The sequence below is a fragment of the Anomalospiza imberbis genome, chromosome 4 (assembly GCF_031753505.1).
Source record: "Anomalospiza imberbis isolate Cuckoo-Finch-1a 21T00152 chromosome 4, ASM3175350v1, whole genome shotgun sequence".
NCBI classification, from domain to species: domain Eukaryota; kingdom Metazoa; phylum Chordata; class Aves; order Passeriformes; family Viduidae; genus Anomalospiza; species Anomalospiza imberbis.
The window spans coordinates 37,570,877-37,597,151 of NC_089684.1; the positions used below are offsets into that span (position 1 = coordinate 37,570,877).

Below are 26,275 nucleotides of genomic sequence, written 5' to 3' on the forward strand. Positions count from 1 at the left end.
TCATTAAATCCATCACACAGTCTGCACATTTTCCATCTCCACTCTCTATGCTAAAATCACCACATAAGAATATTTGTCCTGAATTGATATTGTAGACAATGCAGTACAGGTAGATGATGGAGAAGGTGGGGAATATTTATTGCAACAGGAGCATTTGGAAGATGTGAAGAGTAAGTAAAATGGGAAAGGTTATTTTTGGTTGAGAAAGGAAACTTCTTGGGCCACATCTTCCTATAGTATTGTCACGACAAATGTTTCCTGTTTTGTTTTGTCATTTTATTTTCTAGTAGTTCTGCTGATTGCTGCCATGCTCCACAGGAGGAACTCAAAGGTCTGGCTAGGATTTTTTTGCTGGTGTGTTGCCTTCCTGGTGGTGTTGGCTTCTTTTCTGGGAATGTAGCATATTTTTTTCCTGCACTAGATATTTTGTGACTTGAATGAATTACTTAATTTCACTGTCCTTCAGAGGCATAATTAGTAAGTCACATTTACTTTTGTCTGTTCAGTGCTTATAAAATGCTCAGTTTTATTCCTGGAGTGTTCTTCATGTAGGAGAAGGCTATTTTCTGAAAAAAAATTGCAAGTGAAGTGCTCTTGACCAGTAGTTTTTAAACTTTGTGTTTGCTGTGGAATGTGTCATTTTCTTCTTTGTAATTGTAAATGCTTCAGCACCACTGAAAATCTAATTAACCTTATATAAGGAAAAGCACACTGATATTTGTAGGGAAAATGAAGAATGTAGGACAGAGTTAAGCTGAGAAAGTAAAGGATAATATTTAGTTGCAGCCATGATAATGATCACGGGGACACTCTTGTTTCAGAAGCTCTGTGACAAACACAGTCCCCATGAATAAATTGTTTTTATTCTGCAAGCAGCTCATTTCTCCCTGAAACTGCACCCAGCCAACCCCTTGAGGCAGTGTTAGGATATTACAGGCAGTTCAGAGAAGCTGGTTGTCAGGCAAATTTGAAATCTAGGGCCTCACAATGTATTTCAGTATTTGGATGGAAATACTATTAGCCTTACATTGTGACTGTTTTTAATTCCTTCAGAGTTTTAGCTGGCTGCCTTCAGCTGACAGGACCAGAGGGAATGGCTTGAAGCTGTGTCAGGGGAGGGTTAGGTTGGATAATAGGAAAATGTTCTTCACCCAGAGAGTGTCTGGACACTGAATAAGCTCCCTATGGAAGTGGCCACACCACAAAGCCTGACAGAGTTCAAGAAGCATTTGGACAATGCTCTAGGGTAGATGGTGGGAATGCTGGGGTGTCCTGTTCAGGGCCAGGAGTTGCACTTGGGTGATCCTTGTGGGTCCCTTTCAACTCAGGATATTCTGTGATTCTTTTCAACATTCACCTTATTTTGCTAGAACAGTCCTTTTGCAGTGTGACAATGGGATACTTTTCCTGGTGGTGAACATCCTTGTACAGCTGGTAGATACTGGAGTGTGAAGTGTGAGTGTGGTTGAGTGATCTGAGATGCTGAGACAGCAGAGTAGGTTAAGGGCAGTATTTTGCCCTGCACTGATAAGGGGAAGTTGAGTTCTAGTGTACATTTTTACACTTGCACGATATATGTGCATGTATATACATGTAAATAGATACAGTTTTTTCAACAGGAAGGACCTTTCCCCACCCCAAAATTCCAAACCTTACCTGTGAAATTAATATAGCTGAAATATTTTATTATTTATTGAGATCTAAGACTGCAAAGCCTGGATGAAATGCAGACTTTGAGGAGATTTTAAAGTGTTCCAAGGAAGATGGCTATAAAAATGTTGAATCATGTTGTTTTGGTGCTTTTGTGTTGGCTATGCAGAATTCTACTGTTATTGTATCCTGGTGGAGGACACAGGGATGCCTGTTACACTGCTAGCATGTAGAAAAATTCCTGGAGGAATGCCACAGGTTGCTGCTCTGCATCTGCTCAGAGAATCAACTGTGCCCAAAGCCATCAATTTCCCCCAGCAGTTCAAGGCACAGGAAAACTACCTGAAACTTGTATGTTGCAGTAAGTCATTCATGAAAGATGAATTACTGGGAACTTGGGAATTTGTGTTCATCCAAGTGCAGAGATGTGATGGCAGCTGTGAAAATAACTGCAACTCCCCAGAGGCAAAGCAGTGCTATGTTAGAGCTGCAGCAGCCTGGGCCAGAGAAGGTGAGAAAAACCACAGCAGGACAGGTGAGGCACCAAAAATGCCTTTATCTTACCTGTGGCCTCTTGGACAAACTCACATTGTATTAACCCACAACATCACACAAAGCTGCTTTTAAAAACACTAATGTAAAAACGATGTCTTGGGTGGACATTTCTGGTTCAAGGAGCGGTTTATATATTTATTATAATTATACACAACCTTGACAATCTGTATTGCCATTCAAAAATAAATCCAAGTCTTGTCAATTTGCACATGATCTGTCACTACTAAGGACCCCATTTACAGACATGGTAAACATTTTCCATACTTAAACACCACTTAAATTCTGTCATTCCCATCTCCTCCCCCCTCATCCCCTGGAGTTATGGTTATCGACTATGGAAAGAAACTTTTCCAACCACTGCAACATTCAGGGACTACCCCCTTTTTTATCAACTTAATTAAACTATTTCAACCCTTGGTAGAGGTGGCTGGTGGGTATAGCTCTTAATTGTATTTTTGTTTAAAATTATTCTTGATAGATTTCATTGCAGTGATTCCTGGTTTTCATTGCTTGACACATTTCCCTCTGACCAGGAAAGAAGGAAACCAAGGTTTAACAGCTGTATCAAGTAAGTCACATCAAGCACATTCCTGGTTTAGTATTCTGCAGTGCCAACAGTCATATTTAGTTGTATTCACTGTTATTTACATGTGTAGTAAATGGTTGAAGTCTTCAAATTTCAACTGCAGAAAATTAAGAATTCAGCTAGGAGTCAACCACCACACACTTTCTGCAGCTGCTAAGAGCTTGTGTTGATACTCCAACTGCTATCTTGGGAGCTGAAATTATAATTTATGAGGAATTAACACCTTTTGTTAAGCAGCATGTTTTTTACCACCTCTTTTGAGTTTCTGTCTCCTGGTGCCTGAAAGATGAGAAAACTTAAGAGTAGCAGAAGTGTAAGAGGCAACAAAATATTCCTCCATCCAGTTAATAAACTCACAGCTAGTGGCAATTAATATAAGCATCCTTAGAGCAGGCAGACCTTATACCAAGCCACAACTCAAGTTTGGGCATCTGAGCTTCACTTGAGAAGGGCTGTCAGAAGAGTGGAAGTATTACAGAGTGATTACACAGCAGTGAAAAGTCCTATTTTGAGGAATGAGGTTCATGATGGCACTGATCCATGGGAATTGAATTTAGCTGCTTTTCCTACAGCAGCTGGGCAGGTGCTCTGAACCAGCAAACGCAGCGTGTTTGCAACATGGCTTCATGTTTTGGATTAACTGACAGGCATGGAAAACCAGAGCTCTGACAAGTGTAGTTTTCAAGTTTTGTTGAGGCTGTTAATTTTTCACACTGGTGTCAAAAAATAATTGGGAAGGAAACCCTTCTGCCAGCTCCTTGCTTGTTTCCTGAAACTACATTCACATAATCCTTACAGGAAAATCCCCACTTAAATATGGAGTATTTGAGAACTGTTATTAGTAATCTCTAGGAGAGACTGGAGTTCAACACACGGAGATGTTGTAAAATATGAAGGAATTTCCAATGTTGAAGATACAAAGAAATCTCATCAACACACAGATTGGATGCTTCACCTTAACAGCTTCCATTTGTAGGTGGAGGAAGCAAAACCTCCATCCCACACGGCCCAAGGTGTCCAGAACGCTGGAGCTGCATCGCAGACACTGCACTGCTCCTCCTGTGCTGCCGTGCCAGACAAGGCACCTTCCCCCTCGCTCTACCCTGGGGCCTTGGGAGGGAATGCAGGTGGTGGAACACAGGTTTGGTGTTTCCCAGCTGCCTCTGAGCATTCAGGACCAGTTGCTCACTGTTCTGCAAGCATGCCCTAAAGGCAGTATTTAAGCAGTGCAAGGACACTGCCAGAAGCCAACAAGGGAGAGGAGTCTTCATTCAAATTCAGACATACAAAATCAAATCCTTCATTCAAAAGCAAGGGGTATTTTGTCATGAAGCAGCAGCTTCAAGGAAGAAGATAATAAAACCCTAACTTGAGTGTTACAAATCTGTTTATGTTACATCTGAAGTTCAAAAAAAATTCCTTGGAGTCTAAAGTACCGTAATAAAAAAAGTGGAAAGGAACAAATCAGTTCTAAACTAGACTTAATTTAGCAAAGAAAATGAAAACAAATTCATTTTGAAGTCCTTTCTTGAGCAAGTCCATTAATGCTTCAGACAGGAGACAATGAGTCCTCTTTAAAGGAAAGAAGGAAACTCTTACAGGTAAAATGAACCAATGTATCTATGCTGGTTTGTAACTAGATCTTTACATATCACTTCAGAACCTGATTTACAAAACATTTTTAACAAACTCTACTGCCTTTACAAGGCTAGTGTTGCTTCCTTATTTTTTCTTTTTGTGGGAGAGGGAACATTTTCAAATACTAGAAATGTATCTTGCCATCAGCATAAAGTTTCAAGACATTATCAACAAATACCTGCTGTTACAATATGCAAGATGCAGAGCAGCAGACTGCTGCTGGTTCCCTACCAAAACTTTATGTTGCGAAGACACTCACTCTGGTGCCATCAAGGGAGGCAGAGGGAACTTGCTTGTTGAGTCTGACACACAAAACCTCAAGTTGTGCATAGTGTGTAAGTACTTAAATCTGTCCTGGTAAAATCTCCTCTTTGAAACAGGAAACAGATTACATAGGAGCAAATCATATATTAATGTGAACATCACTGTGGAAAGATCAACTCTGCCATCCCAAATGGGATTCCTAACATGGACCTCAGATCCAGCTTCTGTGGGCAGTCTGTGGGCAGCACTCGTCATCAGCAGGGATCTAGAGACAGACCAGATACACAGCAAAAAAACCCCCCCTATTTTAATAAGAAAATTTGACTACAACTCTTTGTCTGAACCGTATCTGCTTTTAAGCATGCAGAATTAATCTAGCCTTTATCCTAAGCATTGCCTCAAACATTTTGGATGTGGTATTAAGCATCTGATGGCCATGAGCAGAGGACACTCTTTTCTTGCACGTGACCCTTTTAGCTACTGGAGAGCTGACACTGGAGATTTCTGCAGTTTTGTGCTCTTCTGCTACAGGTACCAAGAAGTCTACCTAGACAAATTATTGTGTAGCTGGATTTTAGGAAGCCAATACTTGAGAATGTTGCTCATTACACTGCTGTGGTAAAAGCCATTAGGATATAAATTGTGTTAAAGCCTACAAGACCAAAGCCAGCCCAGCCTGACTGAAAGGACAGCTGATGCTGCAGTACAGTCACCCCTCAGCACCAGAGATGTGACTACCATGGTAGAACTCAAGACTGAGGTTGCAGAGGAGCTGCAGAACAGCTCTCCTCAAAGTCACTCAGTTTTTGTTCAAGGGCATTAGACATGTAAACTTAGTGTCAGACCATCCACACTGACTGCATGGAAGAGGAACAGGAACGAGAGCAAAGTACATTCATCTCAGTCACTTGATGGCAGTCAAGAAGATACAATTCCAGCACTTGAACTAGTCTGGCAGATTTATGTACAACCATCAATGACGCTTCCTTTTTCTGTGAAAATATGGAAGAGTTGAATTCACCTCTCCCAGGGGTCGTGAGTTACCTTCTGTAGCATGAACGGTGGTAGAAGACGAAGGGCAGAGCTGAAGATAAAATGGTTGCCAAAGGCACAAACAAGATTGTGGTTCTTCACTTGTTTACAACAGCAACACCTCCTATGGGAGAACTGTAGGAGTGCCTGGTTAACATCTGAATTTGTTTCTGGGACAGAGTTCAAGTCACTGAAGCATTACACTGCAACTTATTTTAGTTTCTTATGCTAGGTAAAGAAACTACTTTTCATAGTTAGAGTAGCTCATTCCCACTCTCGTAACAGATGAGTTGTTTGAAGTCAATAGTGACTGGCTTTAGCAAGTGCTGCAGGACCTCAGTGACTGACAGAAGCATTTAGAATATTTTTGGGACACAGACTGGACCTTGACAACATTTAAGACTTATCAAATAAAACAGTGATTCTACTGCGTAATACATTGTACACTTTCATTAGACAGCTAAATGACCAAAGCTAAGTGTAAGCTATGCAAGTTCATCAGGTAGATTCCACCTCTGGGGTAATAATATCCAGTTTTTAAGTTCTTTTGTTTTGGTCTTTGACCAAAAAATTTATGTGCTGAGCATCAAGGCTTAAATAAGCTCTGAACATTTCTTTCAAGTTTGCACCAAACAGCATTTAAGCCACCACAAAATCAAGGTGGTGATACCCAGTTTGCACAGCACTGTTTCTGTTGTTTCTCCTCCCCAGGATGAGATGCGATCAGATGTAAATTGAATTCAAAACAAAAGAAGTGGAAATAGTTCCATGTGCAATAAAACATTTTCAAGGGAAAGCCAGGCAGCAGGCCTTGAACATTCTCCCCTTTCATCCTGTTCTCACCAGCATCACCCTGTCCTAAGCTCAGTAGGGTATGTACAGCAATGTGCAGAGATCAGGGATTCCAGCACACAGCAGAGCCACAGTGCTGGAGCAGTTTGCAATGAAGACTGGCAGTGGTATGGGAACCCAAAAAATGCTTAAGCTCGTATTCAGTTCCTATGAAAAAGACCGTACAATTCTCATGGTACATCAACAAGATGGACTGGTATGCCAACTAACCTCTATTTTAATATTTAAATTATAACAATACAATAACTAGAAAAGGTCAGTGCTTCAAGTGACAGGTTTTGCCACTTCGATTCCAATATTTTTCCAAAATAAAGATGCGATTAGATCTACACTTGAGCATCAGTAGTGCAATACAGTATCCTTTCCTGAATAAAGGAGCTGAGGTTTATCCACAATAAAAGCTTTAAATAAGGTAGGTTGTTGCCATTTATATATCAATTCTGTATGTTTGATATAAAATATATTGGGAAAGCTTCAACTGACTTATACAATCTACATTTGGCTAAAGCTCCACATAAGCAGCATCAGTGGAAATGAACATCAGAGGTGTACTTAATACACTTTCAAAACTACTCAGCAACAAATGACAGAAGTTTGCCTAAGAATAACTGAACATCTGAGGTGTGTACCAGACAAAAAGAATGGACCCTGTGGTTACTTGCACTATTTTAATGAAGTAAAAGAAATGCAAGATTTAGTCCACTTCCATTTCTCCGGAGGGTTTGGTCTGCTGAGGGTTGTCCTTGGCTGGTTCGGGTTTTGTTTCAGCAGCACTCTGTCCGTTCACTGGCCCGTTGTGCTCCCCGTTAGCTTTGGCCTGTCCGTCACTGGGAGGTTCTATCTTCGGCTTGGGCTTGGACAGAATGGGATTACAGAAGCTATCCAATTCCTAATTGTGACACAAGTGAGACAGCAAGGTCATTTGGTGGCACAGCAACTGCACTCAACTACAATGTCTCTAATTTGTTTCTGGTCCCTAATGGCCTGAAATTTAATTGTCAAGGACCAGACTTCTCTATTCTGTAGTCTAGAAACTTCAAAAAAGCCTCTCACTACCTGAGAAGCTTCTGATTTGCTACAAACCTGTATATGACAACCCATTCAGTAGAAACCTGGTGCTGTAACTCAGGGTATTTTTAAAAGGCTTGTGCAGAGGTACTACTGTAAATCGAGAGGCAGCACTGAAGAGTGCTGTAACTGCTGCCCCCTCTGTATAGACCTTTTAATAGCTTTGAAATGTCTGCAGATGTATAATTCTAGCTCAGATCTAGGCTAAAATCTGGTTCAGGAAAAACTGATTGAGAATGCAACAAGTACAATGATTTGTTTTTACCTTAGATTTTGCTAGTATTTCTGCCACTTTGACAACTGGATCCTGAGTTAGACTGAGTTTGTTCTGGGCATTCATTTTGCTGTTCAACCAATTCATAGCCTCATTAATGTATTTTTCAACTTTCTCCATCTCAGCAGGATCTAGGTGGTCATATTTTTCATCCTAAGGAGAGAGAGAGAGGTATTTGTATCACCAAATAAATATGTTGCTCACCCAGTTAATCTTCAAAGTTATAGAAATTATAGCTGGTAACAGCTCTAAGTTCAGAGATCCATTTCAGGTGGTACCAGCCACCATAAAAACACATAAATCTCTGATTTATGTTCTCAAGAAGAAGCTCTTTCTGCTAGCAATGCTGAACAAGTTTAAAGTTCTCAGGAGCAGAAGTACAACCGCCCTTCTAAAACAGTGTAAGAGGTAACTTTACAGGATCTGTTTAAACACAGAACACTCTACGGCCAAAATCAAAACACCTACAATCATTGAACAGCTAAATCATTTGGCTTTACCTTATTTTTGTATGCTTCTACTGCTTTCATAAGAAGCTGAATCTTCTTCCCCAGTTCATTTAGAACTTTTGGCCTCTCTTCATGTTCCATGCATCTTTCCTGGATAGGCTGTCCAAATTTCTGGAATAAAAAGCACAAAGATCTTTACAAAACACGTATATCCTTTAGTCTGCTCTAAGAATACAATGCAGCATGGGTAGGAAGGCCACCTTTAACTCCTTTTCTCACCCTTTCAAAGAGCCAAGTCTTTGCATATTGCTTTAGTCCAACAACAAAAAAAAGCTGCAGTTTAAACACAGGAATAATGACTGTCCTTTCTATGCTTGATATTTTGCTGTTTTCTGCAAGAGCGTTTGGAACAGAAACTAGTCAGGCTGTATCAAATGCTTTAATTTTCAAGTAGTAATCTGAAAACTTCTTATTCTATCCACTGTTTGCTTTTTCCTTCTCTTGAATACTGGTATCCAGGCAGTTGCCTGGATCTACACTGCTGTTTCCATCAGTTATTCCTCCCCTTGAGGAAATGTGACTGGAGAGTAAATAGCTAGAACCCAAGGGCTAGGCACATACTTCAGCTTACAACAAAGTAAGTAGTTATTCATCAGAACTCACGTTTTCCCCATTACATCCTTAAAATCTGAAGTATTTAGGGGGTGTCTGTCATTAATAATCAAATTATACAATGGAAGCTACTATTAAAGCACTCCAGAGCCTTTATTGTTGGATATTAGACCCAAAAAATTGGTCTTACTATACATCTGAAGAAGATCACTGAGAACAGGGAAAAAAGAATATATATTCTGGAATGTAATTATCATTACCCAGGAGTGCAGTCAAACTACTCAAAAGCCTCTTTCAGACTGTAAGAAATCTGACAAAAAATTCCCATAGCAATTAAATCTACTGTCATTAGTGACAAGTCTGCTTCATTTCAACCATTTTCAAATTAGGAACACAACTCACATAAAAATGTACTTCTAGTTCTGAATATGAGTGAGTTTTCTAGAAAACAACTTAAAACCTTACCTTTAATTCCTGAAGCTTATCCATGTATACTTGTTTTGGCTGGTCCTCTCCGTCCTCATAAAGCCAGTTTTCTGTGTCCTCCAACATCAAGGTCAACTTGTTTGAGTCCTACAAAGCAAATTACGGACACTCCCAAGTCAGAAGGGAACACATCAAATAAGACTTCTCTCCCTGGCACAAATGCACCCAACTCAAAAAAGTTCTTCATCAGCTTAAAATATTCAAAGTGAGAGTGAAGGAAAACAGTAATTAACAGACTTCAAAGCCACGATTTTACAGAGATGAGAGAGGCAGGACAACTCTACTCATGTGATTTGCAGGTGAAGTTTACTAGAGTTATAAAATCAGCCCTGAGGCTATTTAAGACAGTCCACGCACCTCTCAAAATTGTTCCATATTATCTGTTCATTTCCTTTTTGTTCCTACCCACTCATGCCATTCAGAAGCTCATGGTGAGCTGTCCTACTTTCCTATGCTGACCATAGGGTTTTTAACTTTCTGCCTGCATCCCCACTCCTTCCTTGCCACTGAGGAGCTTCTCAGGCAGTAAAGAACTCTGCGAGTCAAATGCCAGGTGTAAGCATTAACTTGAGCTTCACTGCTGGGAAGTCAAGCCATCTCCTATTCCAAAACTAGAACAAGAGACCCCTGCAGCCTCCACAGAACTCACACTCAAAATTTTTAAATTCAAAGGAACTTTTCCCAACAGTTGAAACATAAACAAGTCTTACTTCTTCAGTGATAAATTTCTCAAAGGCTCCACACAGCTTGTCTCTGAATTCATACACATATTCTTCAACAGCATTCTTAGCATCATTTCGCTCCTTCTCAAGTTTGTCTTGCATCATCATCTTCCCCTAGGGTGAAGAAAGGCACACTGAAAACTGAAAGCATTTTTAAGTGTTAAGCATAGTGACTACTCTTGAAACTGTACCAGAGGACCTGGCAAAGGCCTGATAATTCACAGTTACTGATAAAAATGTTTACCTCTGTGTAAGCCATCACTACAAGCACAACCAGAATGGTCTAAGTTTAGTCCAGAGAAACGGAGTCATTTCACCAAAAACCCAAACCACAACAAAACCCATTACAATTCTGGGCAACTTCCTAAAGAATTCTAAATTAGAATTATTTATTTATCTCTTATTTCCAGAAACATTAATTTGAGTAGTCACCTCTTTATGCTGCTTACCTCATTTTCTATATAGGAATTGATCAGATCTTGTCCCAGCTGCCTACAGAGGCTTGCCTGTATAGGGAGATCAATACTCTTCACTTTTGTTTTAGCCTTTGGCTGGGAGGGATGATCTTGCTTTTCTCCAGAAGCAGCCTATGAAAAGAGTGACACTACTAAGAAACTTCCAGGAATCAGAGTATTACTACGATTATGCTCAAAAAAGAGAGACACATGAAACTAGTTAAGACAGCAACAAATTAATCTTATGTAAATAAAGCACCTAATTATTTCTCTGTATTCAAAATCACTATTACCTTAGTTTGGAACCAAAAACCAGGTTAAACAGCAGAAACCTACTTCAAAGTCTTAATCATGCTATGTTGAAAATTAAAGTGCTATGGTAGGATTCCTGATTTATCCATTTCAATATAGCTGTCCTCTAAACACAGTCCCATGTTTTCCAATTAGCAAAACAGTTAAGTGTAAGAATACTGGGCAAAACATATCCTATCAATACTGAATACAAACCTTTGTTTCAGTTCCAGCATTTTCAGTTTCCTCATCTGCTTGGTTCTGTTGTTCAGCTTGACTTTTCTGCACACCTTCTTCTTGATCAACCTGCATTTTATCCTGCAGAGAGAGATACATAACTGAATGCAAAGGTTTGCTGTAAGATTTAGGACTGATATCAATTACAGTGAATCACAGACAACATATGAACTTCACAATCAATCTTAAAAATTTATGCTTTACCATGTTTAAACAGGCATTTTGATGTAGTATTTGTATCTTTCAAATTAAATGAAAGTTTTACTCTGCTGCTTGATGTTGCTGTCTGTCCCCATTACATAATTAAACTAATCCTTGTAAATACTCCCTTTAAACTAGAAACAAATACATATAAAATTAAATCAAAGAACATCCTAGCAACACACCACCAACACAGGAAACAACAATGGATTCTCTATGGAACAGCCAGAACTTTGACCTCCTATCATTTTTGACCTAAACTTTAAAGTTTGCAACCCAAAGAAGAAGTCATTTAATCACTGCAATTATTACCTGCATCTGTCTCACAAGACTGTGAAATCAATAAAAATTAGCTTCTGTAGTGGTAGCCTCTTGGGAGTACATGAGCAACTATCTTCCCTCCTTGCCACCCAAAATAAAGAGAGCCTCACTTAAATTTTTCAGTAAGTTTATCACTTATGCTTTATTATAAATTTAACAATCTGATTGTAAATTACTAGTGTAGATCACTTGGTTTAAATAATACAGCTCCATGTCATCACTCAAAAACACTTTTAATGACACAGTAATGGATAAGCCTGATATTTTCAGGATGATTCTAATACTCAGAGATCCAGAGCATTAATAACCAACAAGCTGTAGCTAAGGTCTGAAAGGTCCTAGATTGCCTCCATTACAAAGAATTTGTATTTCTGGATTCACAAACTACATATGCACGTAGAATAATTTACTACTAGTTCTGCAAAATAATAAGAACAATTGTTTAAGGATTTCAAACTCTAGCACAAGTGCCTATGTTGCAGTTTAAAGTGGAAAACAAGAAGACTACTTCGTTAAAGTTTTGTCACATGAGAGTAGAAAAAAAGTAATATCTAAATCCTCACTTGCTGTTCTTACTGTTCACACAGAAAAGCCAACAACTGGAAGGAACTGCTTTGCCTACAGGAAATAGCTAGAGAGGGGATAAACGGGGACACAGACAAGACAAACCTCCTCCTCAGAGTCGAGGGGATCGTCCTCAATACTGAAAGGTAATTGCTGACAAGCACCGTCATAAAACAGAAGATGTGTTAGATGAATGAAGTGCTACAAATGGAAAGCTTGAGCATGGAAGCAGCTACTCTCACACTGAATTCAGCACACTCCCAGTAAGCTCCACATGCCTCTTACATTAAATGCCATCTCCAGCACTTCCAACCTTTGCTCACTTGATTACCAACATCGTATATGGAGCACTTGTCCACAAGGAACTGCACCATGTTCAGCATTTCAAATATGACCACATTCCTGGAAAGCAGCGTAGTGTTTAAGAAGTTGCTTATACCAATTATGTTATGCTAGTTGTGTAACCATTTGCTCTAATTCCTGTAGAACATCCAGCTAAGGTGGGAGAAGCTAAGGCCAAATCCTAGGAGAAAGGCCGCTGGGGTCAGCGCTGGTGTTGCTTGCTTCCAGCTCCAAAGCCTTCCCTGGCACCCAGTCCTCAACTCTGCACTGCAAGGGGGCACAGCTGCACCTCACTGGGAGCCACGTTCAGGAGGCAGTGCAGTTTTCCATTTATAAAGAAATACCATATATATTTTACTAATTGAAAACATACTTTGTGAGGAAATAAATACCTTTAGATTTAATTTGTCAACAGATCTCATTCAATACTCTGCCTTTTGCTATTGATGCTAGATAATGCTAAGACTAGTAGAGAGATGATAAAAACAATGAAAAAGCTGTTTTTTTAGAATCCATTTTTCCATTCTTCGTTCTTAGTGCTACACTTAAGCAACAGACAAAAAGAAATGTGTTATATAACCAAAGTAATTTAAGGGTGGAGAAGCATAACTGTCAGAAGCCAAACATGGCCATTTACCCTGCAATTATCGGCTCTGTTGCCACAATGGCTGTGAAGATGTTTACAAGCTTTACATACCAGCTCCTCATCTCTGCCTTGGTTCTTACTTGCGGACTCGGTGTCCATGGGGGTGTCGTTGTGATCCCCCTCAACGCTCTGCTTCTCTATGATGGACGCGCTGGCCACACTGAAAAGCCCGTGGATGTTGACGCGCACTTTCACCTTCACCTTGGAGTTGTCGCCGTCATGCTGGGGACCAACGTTCTGAATAGTGAAACGCCCTTGGAAACAACAGAGGTGGCTTTAATTGTTGTCCCAAAATGCAGAGAAAGAGGGGAAAAAAAAACCCAAACACATTCCTTTAAGGGTATTAATCTAAACAGCAACTTCATCTTGTAACTGAAATTATTTGGAAACTTTCTACTTAGCTGACAATCCTACAATGTAAACTGCAGGTAGATAAACTAAAAGCTGGTTCCGCCAGTATTATCAGCTCACTGATAATTAATAAGATGTTTTTCCTTTATCGGCATTTCATAAAAAAAGACAATACTTTACTAGGTGTTCTGCTTCTCTGTTGCCTTCTGTAACCACCACACTAGAGAAGCTACTCTGATTCATCTCAAATGGTTTATTTTGTCCAGGTAACTCAAACTTCACACTGAAAAATAAAACGTTAGCAGAGAGAAAATATTCTGCTTAAATTTGATAACATGGCTGCACTACACTTTTTGGAAAATGAACAGTGCTTAGCAAGGTTTCTGAAAGCAGTGGGGTTGATACTTTATTTTGCAACTTGCTGAAAATTTAAGTGTAGATGATGTCCATATGGTAAAGGAGAATGTTTCTTCCTCAGGACCACAGACTTCTTGCATAGACAGCCAAACAGATAGCAGCAACTTTGTACCTGATTCATAAATCAGCGAATAAAATGAATTAAAGACCTTGAGGAGTGTACTAATAACTGCAAGTAGGGTAGCACTAGCTAACAGGAAACTTATTTATGCCGTCTAATTTGTTAGACTCTACTAAAGATGCTTAAACTGAGGAAACCCCTATATTTTATATTCTCAGATTAACAGAATGAGACATGACAGATAGCATGAGACAAGTTATCTGTCCAGGCAGGCAGCAGGTCCTTTGATCCAATTTCTTTGAAAAATCCAGGCTGGCAGGTACATAAGATCCTAATCAATTTTACAGAGAGTAAAAGAACCAGACAACAGAGCACTAAACTCTTTGTGCCTACTTCTTTTGAAGCATTCAGAAACTGTTAAGATAGAAGGAAAAATGCAGCATTTTTTTAGGCATGTCAGACAGAGATGTCAATATGGTTTGGTCACTACACTTAAATCAAAAAGCCTGTGCTGAGCCTTTCTAAAGAACCTAAGCTTTTCTGTAACTAGAAAATATGGAAATAATGTATCTCACAAGAAAGGAGATGAGAACCCCTTTTTCCTGTATCAATAGGAGTTTGGGATGGGGGTTTTATTACCATGTCCTTACCTATTCTGGAATCAGGATAAGGCACTTCATGTGGATGGGTATAATAAGCTTCCAAGTCAAAAGGCTCTTTCTTGTGGAAGGTAATTACTTTGGAGAATGGAGCAGCGTGGTTCTTACTGAAGACTTCACACTCTCTAAAGCAATAAACATTAGATAACATTAAACCTCAGAACATAACTTCATGGATAATCAAAGTCAAGGTATATTAACAATCAGCAGCCCTGCTGACCCAGCAACTGAGTAGTCTAAGACAGTTTTTAACAAGATCTGGAGTTTGAAGGCCTCTAGGTCTCAAAGCCAGACTCTGTACCTTATGTCACACTCATTAAAAATTCAGCAACTTCACCCCAACATTTTAATTAATTGGATTTCCAATTGTTAAGCAGTAACTGGAAGCCAAAAGGTAAAATGCTAAAAAAGAAAATTAAAATGTCAGCATTTTTCTTTATATCCAATCACACACTGTTTTGTAGGCACTGTACAACTTACCCTGTTCCTTCTTCATAGGATGATTTCCATCTCAATGTTATAGAATAAGGAACAACATCTGTGATGGAAAACTCACGCACTTTAAAAGCTGGAGAAAGAATTGCACACTAGGAAAGAAAAAAAAGACCAAAAAATTATTATATCCGTGTAGTCAAATAAATAGCAAGTACAAGAATTAATACTCATCATATAGGTTATATGGAGGTCCTGCTTATCACAGACATTTTTTTTAAACAGAAACTTCCTAGAGTTAATTGAACTGAAAGACATACCTAAAGTAAGAGATGTTATTTCCTCAGTGATTTTCAGTAAAGATACCCAGCAAAGACTCAAACTGACTACACAGAAGTGGAACAGCTGAATTTAACAGGTCTTTTTAATAAGCCCATCCTTCTCACATGACACCGCAGCAAATTAATGAATGTAACAGATTAATTTCTGACATGGTCACTGCCACCAATTAGTGCAAGAACAAGTAAGACTCTGCATCTTGTTTCAGCTGCAGTACCTTTTGCTTTTGATTAGATGTATTTCATTAGTACATTATGTTAAAGAAGCAATACTAAAGTTTTATTTCAGGAACTATACCTGCAGGGCACAGCCTCTTGCAACAGCTTCATCAGCATTTAGCGTGGTGCTTATCTCTTTACAGAAAAAGTTAGAGATCTGTTCCTTCACTGCTGGAATTCTAGTAGCCCCACCTACTATTTCTATACTGTAGATATCTTCACGCTGAAGTTCTAGAAAAGAGAGTGCATGCTCTTAAAGTTATCATCAAGGTATCAGAAAGCTATCTTTAGACAAAAAAGGAAGAAAAAAAAGCAATAAAAGTTCTATTATCTAGACACTGGAACAAGCACTTAATGTATTCATGGCTGACAAGATCTTTAAAACTCTCTGTCCCTCCTGTAGGCTACAAAGTTTTCTAGTTGCATAAACCTGGGAAATGCAGAAGCCAAGCATCAATGAGAACAGCTGTTCTTTAAAGTGTGTTGTCCATGTGCATCCCCCTTCTGCTGTGCATTGACTCAGAAAGGTGAAAATGGGTCCTCTGCACTACTGGACTATATCTCACCTCTCCCAGACAAAACCAACAAAATGAAACCCAAATAGATCTCATTTTATGTCTGGCTTAATTTTGCTTGCCAAAAGAGAAAAGAAAACTTTTCAAGCCAATAGATCTACAAAATAGCACATTGTGCTTGAAGGTTAACTTTTTCATTCTGGAATCAGGATATGTGTATGAAGCCATCTCAAACAACCGTCAGTCCTTGAACAGCTCTGCTCAGCAGTTACTCAGGTTTTTAATTCCTGTATTTGCTATCAAGCCAAGTCACAAAATCAGCAGAATTCTTCCCTTTTAGTTGAAGGTGCTGGAATTGGGGGCAAAACCTTTCCTGTTAAAGTCTAATTTTCTCCTTTACGCTACATTAGGCAAAAAAAAAACAAAAAAAAAAAAACCAAAAAAACTTTGTTATTGGCACATGCTTTAGGTAATTCAATTTAAGAATATACTGCCAAATTACCAGGTCAGTGAGGACACGTAAGTACCACATGGAACAGGCTGGCCAGAAGGTTGCAGTTATGAACAATATATTTTACCATCATCATTCTGGTTTGGTTGTTTGGTGTTTTTTTAATAAATTCAGAGTGCCAACCTTTTCCATGACACAGGGTGAATGAGGGTCAATAACCAAGGTTGCAGAGTAGCATGTGCACTAAATGAGGCGGGAATGGGATCATGCATTCATGGCAAGCATATGAATGGAACTTACATTTAACTTTTCAGTATTTAGCTTTGCAATTCTAATAAATACAAAAATACATTGAAAAGATAATCATTAAGGAGATCAGGAATGACTGAATTACTAGCAGTACCTCAAGTAACTTCTACTTACTGGCTTGATCCATGGCTGCTCTTAGAGGAGGCTCCACTCTGGCCAGAAGGGCAGCACACAGCTGCTCGAACTGAGCTCTGCAGGGCAGGGAGAGTGCTTGGTGTTACCAGGCTGCTCAGAGACACAACCCCCTGCCCCTCAGTGGGAACAACCCCCAGTACCTGTTCATCTTGCTGGAGACATCCAGGTCATTCATGAAGCACTCGATATTGAGGGGAAGGTCAGACGCATTCGCACTCATCAGCTTCTTGAGCTTCTCACATTCCTGATACAATCGCAGCAGTGCTCGGGGATTCTCTTTTACATTCAGTTTGTATTTTGTCCTAAATTCTTCAGAGAAGTAATCTACCAAAGCCTCATCAAAATTCCTGCCACCTACGAAAGGGTCAAAGGTAGTGGCCAAGACCTGGTGGAAGTCAAAGAACAAGATCAGAAGTTATTAGACAAGGTTTGTGCTGTGTCATTTACTCAACACAGCAACAAGTGCCATCATCGCCTTCCACATGGCTTCAGATGACATTTGGCTACCAGACACAGGCCCACAAAAGCATGCAGCCTTTAGCAGGTCACAGACTAAGAAGTCTCCAAACCAGGAAGCAAAGACTGTTCAGCTTTGCTTCACATCCCACTGGATTTAGACTTTGAGCTGTCATGGATGGCACCAAAAAAAACCCCAACATTTCAGAGGATCTCAAGACAGCTCAAGAATCTCCCATGAGTGAGTCACTTGCACAACTACAACATTTAAGAGGCTCCCTGAATATGTAAATATTTCAGGGATATGACACAAAAACTGTGCAGTGTCCTTAATTATCAAGTGTGTTCCAAAACGCACTTTAGGATGCTACACTTCTACATTTTACAAAAACTGACTTGATGTAACAAAAACAGCCAAAATGTAACAGACAGGTTTTGTATTCCACATTTAAAAAATACTTTCTATAGATGTTTATTTTTTTAAAAAACTAATCTTTCCACAGAGCAGTATTTTGAGCTTTAAATACTTCAGGCTTTTAATGAACAACTTAAAAGATTACCTTCAGTTTTCCCTTGTTAAAAGCACAGATGGAAACCTGATATGCAGAATGCCCCATATCTACAAAGACCACATTTCTTGGCTTCTCTTCCAAGGCTGGCAGATCTTGCTTGTATATTCCATAGGCTAATGCAACTGGAAAACACCAACCCATGGAAGGTAAGGGGAATGCACACACAGCTGCAGACCACGCATTAAAAGCACCACCAAGAGACAGACACTGCCCATGCTCACCCTTTCTAAAGATATTCATAACTCTTATTAAAAATCAAAATCATGTTGAAAACACATTTTTCACTAACAAGAGAGAAAGATGTCAAATGAAGGTTTAGCACTAATAAAGACTCTCTGCTTGTAGCCAAATTAACACTGCAATTCATGAAACTGCACAGATTAAGACTCATGCCTACACCTCTCCCTTGAAATGCCTTAGCTTTGAATAATTCAAGCTTGCCCAAGAAATAAAGGAAATGTTTTGGAAGACTGGTTTACATAAATCTAAGCTTTCACTACCAGCACTCATTTGGAAAGCTTTTTCAGACTTTCTAAAAGCAAAGAGAATAAAAACTACCGATTTAAGCAGCTCCAACTGTAGCCCCCATGAAGTGTTCCATATTTCTCTGCTCTACCTTAGAATTCACGAAAACCAGAAGAGGGGAGTAAATTACTTTATAGAAACAGTTGTGCCATTCCTACAGCTGACAGGACTGCCACAACTTTAGAGATCCCAGGTTTATTTCCAAAGCCATTCCCAAGTGTGACTGTGCTCAGGTTAGCAAACCCCAGCTCTCATGCTGCCTCTCAAGTGCTGCACACCACCCCAGTGCTGTGTTTCCAGTTCCCAAACTGGAATGGGCAGTACTAGCCTGGACAGCTCTCTCCCAGGCTCCCAATTGTGTAAGAGCAGGGTGTCATCACCCTCACATTCAACAGCCTGAACGGCCTCAAAGGACAAAAAAAGTCCCAGCCCTTTACCTGCTGTAGTTTCATTCATCAGCTTCAGACAATTTAATCCTGCAATCTGTGCAGCTGCCATTACAGACCTTCTTTCAGCATCAGTGAAGAAACCAGGGACCTGTTTCCAAAAATAATGACATTAGATATTATAAGATACGAATTTTTTAATTTAGAGTGGTCAGACTTGTCCATCAAGCTATCCTATAAATCTCATTACCACAAGAAACTGTTATAAACTAACCTCAAATTAATAAGGCTGTCTGAATAAATCAGCTAGCCAATTCATTTTAGTGCATATTTTAATTAAAAATGCAAAATATGACAAAAACGAAGTTGCATGCAGGGTTGTTTTAAATAAAGCAGATTTTAACACACAAAAAAATCCTGAAAATGCTTTCTCAGCTTGTTTGAATGAGTCTTTAATCTTAAAATCAGTACCAGTTCCTGGAAACATTTGTGCAGGACAAAGTCAAGCCAACAAATATTCACACACAGCCCCACAGTAAGTCAATGGCAGAAGCACTGCAGCGATGCTGGAATCCAGCTCGAACCTGTATCCCTTTTCCAGCTATCACTGCCACCACAGTGCCAGCTTAAAGTGTGCTACAAGGTTCAGTGCCACCAAAAATAGCCACAGCACCATCAGAGCCCATTTAGGATCTGGCTGCAATCAGCTGGCACCTCTTCAGCAGACGCAGAGCTCCATTTTGTTGTGCGCTTTGCTGGCTACCACCGTGGGCCATTGCCAAGGATCCCTGGGTGTGTGGGAGGTATTCTCCCAGCGTAAGGAAGCAAAGAAAAAAGATCAAAGCAGATTTCTAACAGCTCAAGTACACAGCTTTCCATGGCTCTACCTGACAGAGAAGGGATAACTGCAATCCTTCATGCCCAAACTTCCCACCACGGCCAGTAAACAAAGACCATGTTAAAAGCAGACACAGGACTTCGTAGCCAACAAAATAAAATTACGTTTTCAAATAAAGCCAAGTGGTTTGGGTGTGTCAAATTATCAGCATGACCCACAGATCCCTAAGTTCAGGCAACTGTCAACTGCACCCACACAGAAAGAAAGAAACTTAACGAGAATTTAAGAAGGCTCTTTGGAAGCAAGGAGAATATGCTTACGCCTAGGACAGCTCCCATTTGTAACAAGAACTACAGTAATCAGAAATACTGTCTGTAGCCATTGGAGACAGACTGCATCAGCTTAAGCACTGTGTCCTTTCTGAAAATACACTCTTGATTTAACAACCCTTTTCATCTCTTCACACATGCTTTAAGAAGTCAGTCTCATCTGGAAAACCTGCAACAAAGGCCCATTTTTGGGAACATGATTTCTATCTACTACTTCTACCTCTTACTGCACCATGGTATAAAATGGTCCTAGCTTGCATAAAGCTGCCTATGGATTGCAATAAATATATCACAACTTACTGAAATCACACAGTCGGCCACTGGTTTCTTCAAAGCACTTTCCGAAGTCTCCTTCAGCTTGGCCAGCAGCATGCCTGTGATCTGTTCCACTGCAAACAGTCTCTCTTCATCCAGGTACCTCACCTGGAACAGAGAATTGGAATTCTGTGATCAATCATCTCAACTTTGCTCTCAAGATTTGCAGCTTGGGCATTATTTGCGATGTTGAGCATTGAGACCCACTGAACACCGGGCTCTAGACACAAGTCTAGACACCCTGTCTATTGATCTGTGCTCCCTACACAAATCTTCAACAGTTTAGGTGTGGTTTGTTTTTTTGTTTTTTTGGGTTTCTTTTTTTTTTTTTTTTTGTGGGAAGCTTAACACCTCAGTTATCTCAAGGGACTATTCATAATGATACAGTATTTCTGCTGCTCATGTATTTTAAATAAAAAAAAAAAACCAGCAAAAAAAGAGCATAATATATGTAGGATCACATTGTGCTATAACACAGGCTAAAAATACAAGTTTTGGAGCAAGCCCAAGGAACATTTGCTTCCTGCAACAGTCACTCAAGCACAGGAGGCAGGGAAGGTGTAAACCAGGCAATTCCAACAGTCCTGCCCTGCTCAGGAAATGTGGTTGAATCCTCAGCCTCCATGGGAGGTTCTGTGTCCTGAATTCCTAACAATCTATCATCTCTCCAGCAATCCCAAGTACTCCTGCAATTTAGTTTGGAAGCAAATTAAAGATAACTTGTTCAAATTTCATATTCAGAGCATTATGTTGTTTTCCTGGCACTTGACTTCTGCATGTCTGATGGGAACTAATAATCTCACACTGTAATTATACAGATTTGAAGATAAATCTAGTAAGGCCAAGTGAAAAGCTAATGTGACTATGGAAAACTAATATGATTGATGAGAAACCTCAATGGACATTTTGGAGGAAATACAGACTTATTCAGAGACACAGGAATGTATTTAGTTTTCTAAAGGAAAACCTAAGTGACCACAGAGGAAGTTAAGTGACAAGGGCAAGTGCTCATCTCTACCACCAGAAAGATTCCACCCAAAGCTCTCACCTTTACTCCTACGGAGCCATTTGGCATCTTCTGAAGTTCATAGGGAAGTTTGGCCCTCTCAGCTTGGATGTAAGGATCTTCAAACGCTCTTCCATGCAGTTTTTTGAAGCCATGTACTGCATTTTTTACGTTTGTAACGATCTGTGGCAAAGATATTTTCATTACCCATAACATTCTGACACAGAGGACTGTGCAGAAAGGAATTTTTCATGTTGGGCTTAATGCACACTGAACTGTGTCAAGCCCCACACATTCATTGAAAAGCAAAGTGTGAGGCGAGTGAAAGACTCATCTACTTTTTAATCTATGGCCCCTAATAGAAAAATTCATATGTAGCTCTCTCTTAATATCTATTTAACTTGCTGCCATCAATTTTCACTGTACCTTTTATTTTAGAAGAACTTTCTGATACAGCATGAATTATTTAAGATCCTATATTGTTGCAGTGGCTGTCTGCAGGAACTAATAAAGTTATTACCTACATTAACTTTAAATGAACCTTCAACAAATTAACACATTTCCCCCTTCCTTTAAAGTTCTCCTCTAATTCACATCCCATCCAGATGTAAAGCCTCCCCACACCTATTCTCTCATCAGTGTTTCAACCTAGCTAGTTTCAGGACAGGCTTTTAACCAAAGAAAAAACCAAAACAAACAAACCCCAGTGAACACAATATTTAAGCTATCAAAAGAAACTACTGCAGGACAATCTTCTACAAGATGAACTTGTTTATCAGTCAAAAAAGGTTTTGATCCATTTACCTGGCTCTTTGCTGCATTCCCGATGGCTCGGGTCTTGGATCCTAAAGATATACATGCTCTAAGTAAAAAAAAAAAAAAAAAAAAAAAAAAAAAAAAAAAAAAAAAAAATATTCAGCTTTAAAATAAAACATAATTTAATATTTTTGTGGTACTTTAGAACACACACAAAAATTCAAGCAACAGAACATGGATGTGTTAAATAACAGCATTACTGCACGAAGCACCAGAACCTGAAGTGGAATTCTAGTTATTTTGTTCATTGTAAATTAATTTAGAAACAGCAAGCAACTGCAACTGTTGCCATTTTACTTGCATGTAAGGAATTCTGTAAAAGCTGCAACGTTCCACAGATCTTATCATGAAGGAAAGGCACGGATAGTTACTTCTGGGTCACAGGTTAAAACCTAAGAAGCCTGTGAGATTTCATTCAAACCGCTGAACTTTACCAGCCAGGTTCTCTCGACTCAGCAACCCTTGAGTCTCACAGGGCCACATTCACACTCCAAGAGCCCTTAGCAACAATCCTAAAACAACAATTAAAACGCCCACAAACCACGGGAGCTGAACGAGTTCTGAAGTGCTTCCACAACGAGGACTCCCAGGTCCATGCTGCAAACAGGCACAAAGGGAGAGACCTGGGGACAGCTCCCAGGCACGCAGGGCTCGGGAAGCTCTGCTGTAATCCACAGCTCCCTGCAGCTTCTTGGCTACCAAGAACACCCCCTTGGATCAGCAAAGGCTGCCTCAGGCCCCAGCCACCATCTGGCCTCCGAGCACTGCCTTTGGAAATGTTCTTTTCTATCCTGGAAGTTACTAACACCGCACCTTTGCATCACAGACCCGAAATACAACTCTGCCCCAAAAGGCAACCGATCTGGCCGCGACCATTCAGGAGTAACAGAGAAGCCGAGATTTCACACAGCTCAAATGTAATTGTTTAATGCATGCATAAAGGTCACTCGAGCAGACTGACTCCTGCTTCCTCTCCATCACTGAGGGCACTGTAATTTGGCAGTATTTTCTACCAACCTCTTCTCTGTGACATCCAAAACCTTCTCCAGATTTAACTGCTGCAAACACACGAGGCATTTCCCTACATTTTCAAATAGGCAGTTCAGCTTTCACGAACAACTTTTCCAATTTTTAACTTCACAACGCTACAGTTCCCCAATTACGCCTTGTGATAATTAAGGGAAGTCAGATAAACGAGCAATTTCCATGGCAAGCAAATGATTTACAAAAGAATGCTATTACATCACACCTTTTCAGTGCAGGAATCTGCCTCTGCTCACAGACAGCCCAACCTGCACATTATCCCAGGCAGAATCAGCTCAGAGCCAGCACAGGTCCTGCCATCGGTTATTTCAGTTACTTCCAGCACAAGGGGGATGGATGTTTTTTCCCTCCTGCTGCTGGCAAGCAGAGATGCCAAGAAAATAAATGTGCCCTCCTTGGCTTCAAAAAATTCAGTCGTGTCCAAGATTCCTTATTACATCATCTTAATTACAGCATGTGATCACATTAATCACACCTGGTGTGAAGTAAGTCAAGAGCTATCAGCAACTGTCTTGTTTTCCCAAAAAAAACACACTGGTGAGGCAGAGCACCTGAAAGGGCCATTTGCCATGAGTTTAACGTGCCAGAAGCACTAGAAATGTGTTCAACAGCCCTGCTGAAGTTCCCAGTTCAGGAAAAGTCAAGGGTCAGTTTTCAAAGAGATGCAGGGCCAAGAGACAGGAAATATCCAAGTTCTACTGAAATGCATGGCTTATTGACAGGATCTTTTTCCCTTCTTTGTAAAGTGTTTGTGCTAAAGCTTCTAGGATGATACATGGCTGTACTAACACTGACAATCCCAAGCACTGGATTACAGAATGTATTAACTAATAGCTAGGTCAAGTACCTGCACGATGTGAGCACCTTCATAGGAACATGCTAATTTACTGTGTTGCTATGTGCAATGAGGAAAGTTCTGATGATTGAAGACTTAGATATGTCTGTATCACTCAAATCCCACTTGAAGTAAAGATTTAGCTACTATGAGAAACTTACATAACAGTAATGAGCCAGTTACATTTCTATTTACCTTTGTTTGATTTCTCCAAAGACAGTAACACTAGAAAAGATTTTCCTCAACGTCTCCTGTATTGCCACATTTTGAGACAGAAAAGGTCAATGAAAATGTCACTTCAAGTGTGACAGGTACTGTCTTTAAGTGTATGTGCACTCCAGATGCTGTAATTGCTAACCCGAACCTCTTTCATAATCACTTTGCAAGTATCTTGAAAGTAATCAGACATTAGTGTGAAAAATAGCAAACGCAGGTAAGCCTACCTGCAAACAATACACTCCAAAAATAACTAAAAATTGGAAATGCTCTTCATCACAAAGGGGAAAGAAACTGCAGCTGCCTGAGGATTCTCTGGGCAACAATTTCATGGGATACTTTGCATTTGAAAGGCCAGAGAATTTCAGTTCTCACTGCATATCTAGTGCACAAGGAGAATTACTTCCTGAGAGTTGAGAAGCATATTTTTCTAACAATAAAAAGATTTTTCAAGTGTATTCCCATTAAACCAGACGACATGCTCTTCAGCAATCACCTTTTCTGCACTTTTAAAAAACAACTTTTTAGAAAGCAAACCCACATTTCTCCGAGACCAGGGCTGCAGTGCTGAAGTTACTACAGTCTCGCACAACAGAAACATCTTTCTCTGTTGGCTACAAGTCCCTTTGTAAAAAGAGAAGCACCATCCAACCCCCGATTTTTTCGAGTATTACACGAATTCCTGAATCCTCCTTCAAAATTATGCACAGATGGAACTTTAAAAATCCGAGACGTATCCCATAGAAACAGAGGAGCAATATCTCCACCTACTCTTGCGTCTCCCATCATCACGGACGTTGCCCAGTGCCCCCCCTCCCTCGCCAGACCTCGGTATTCCAGGACCAGCAGATGCGCTGCAAGCAGGAGCAGGTTTAAAGAAAGGGAACTCATCGCGCCGCTCCCCTGCTGAATCAACCTACTCCTCCTCCTCCTCCTCGCCAGTCTCGCCAGCACTCGCGTAATTGTTAATAGAAACGCTCCCAGCCCTGGCAGCCGCTCCGGAGTCGGGCAGACACACGCACTCCAGGGGATCCCTGCTAGCCGAAAGCAGAGCCCTGCGAGGAGCGCGCCGCCCCGAGCCGTGCAGCCGCGCGGCTCCTCCGGCAGCACAGCGCGGGATTTCAAGGACACGCCGGCACAGCCGGGAGCCGGGACGCACAGCCGCACACACGAGTGCTTCCCGGCACACGCGTTCCCGGAAAGGGGCACTCCGCCGCCTCCCGGCTCGGCCGGCACAGCCGCGCAGGGGCCGGGCCGGTAGGGGGATGCCGCGGGGGAGCCCCCGGCGGGCGGGGCCCGGGCGCGCCGGTACTCACGGGGTGCAGCGGTCGCTGTACTCGTTGGCGATGGTCTCGATGCCGCCGCTCCGCGCCACGCCGATGTAGCAGTTGAGGAAGCCGAGGTCAATGCCGACCACAGACATGGCTGCGCCTGGGGCTGGCACTGGGGCTGGGACCGGCCGCGGCTCCGCGCCCGCCGCTCCCCCACTGCGGAGCGCCGGCACCAACCGGCAGCGGGCCCGCCGTGCGCAGGCGCCGCCGGCGGGGAGCCCGCCCGGCCCCGGCGCCGCCTCGGCTCTTTCCGGCAGGGCTCGGGCGGCGCTGCCCTTCCAGAAGGATCTGGAACGGGAGGGATGCGGGCGAGCGGAGAGGGAGCGGCGCCGCCCAGAGCGACAGAGCGTCAGCGCTGCGCAGGGACCGCCCCGGCCGCCTTAAAGGGTCCGCGGAGCGCGGCTGCCCCGGGCTGTCGGTGCCACAAGGGCCGAGTTAATGAGATTATAACAGTCCGGAGCAATTAGTGCAGAG

General features: G+C 41.1%; 1 protein-coding gene and 1 long non-coding RNA gene across 3 annotated transcripts; one reads left to right on the forward strand and one right to left on the reverse strand.

The window, feature by feature from the left end:
* On the forward strand, positions 1–17,482 carry LOC137472618 (uncharacterized). 2 transcript variants are annotated; one of them, XR_010998306.1, is made up of 3 exons: positions 1–354; positions 1,820–2,011; positions 12,281–17,482. It is a non-coding gene; the product is annotated as an uncharacterized lncRNA (long non-coding RNA). The 2 variants fall into 2 exon arrangements; XR_010998305.1 differs by lacking the exon at positions 1–354 and having other exon boundaries at positions 1,488–2,011.
* HSPA4L (heat shock protein family A (Hsp70) member 4 like) lies at positions 2,313–26,055 on the reverse strand. The gene is made up of 19 exons (XM_068187920.1): positions 25,787–26,055; positions 22,364–22,421; positions 21,602–21,742; positions 20,539–20,661; positions 19,123–19,222; positions 18,149–18,282; positions 17,273–17,517; positions 17,112–17,188; positions 15,802–15,953; positions 15,214–15,320; positions 14,725–14,858; positions 13,297–13,499; positions 11,151–11,252; positions 10,638–10,775; positions 10,177–10,302; positions 9,446–9,553; positions 8,420–8,539; positions 7,911–8,072; positions 2,313–7,466 (listed from the first exon to the last, which is right to left on the reverse strand). Exons 1-19 carry the CDS (start codon positions 25,891–25,893, stop codon positions 7,272–7,274), a joined length of 2,532 nt encoding a protein of 843 aa, XP_068044021.1. The 5' UTR covers positions 25,894–26,055; the 3' UTR covers positions 2,313–7,271.
* Positions 26,056–26,275: the final 220 nt, after the last annotated feature.

Excerpts from the sequence above, each read along its gene's own strand:
- HSPA4L (XM_068187920.1), bottom strand. The coding sequence starts at position 25,893 with ATGTCTGTGGTCGGCATTGACCTCGGCTTCCTCAACTGCTACATCGGC. Across the intron at positions 9,554-10,176 it reads AGAAATTTATCACTGAAGAA|GACTCAAACAAGTTGACCTT; the intron begins GTAAGACTTGTT and ends TTTGCTTTGTAG. Across the intron at positions 7,467-7,910 it reads AAATACTAGCAAAATCTAAG|GAATTGGATAGCTTCTGTAA; the intron begins GTAAAAACAAAT and ends TGTCACAATTAG.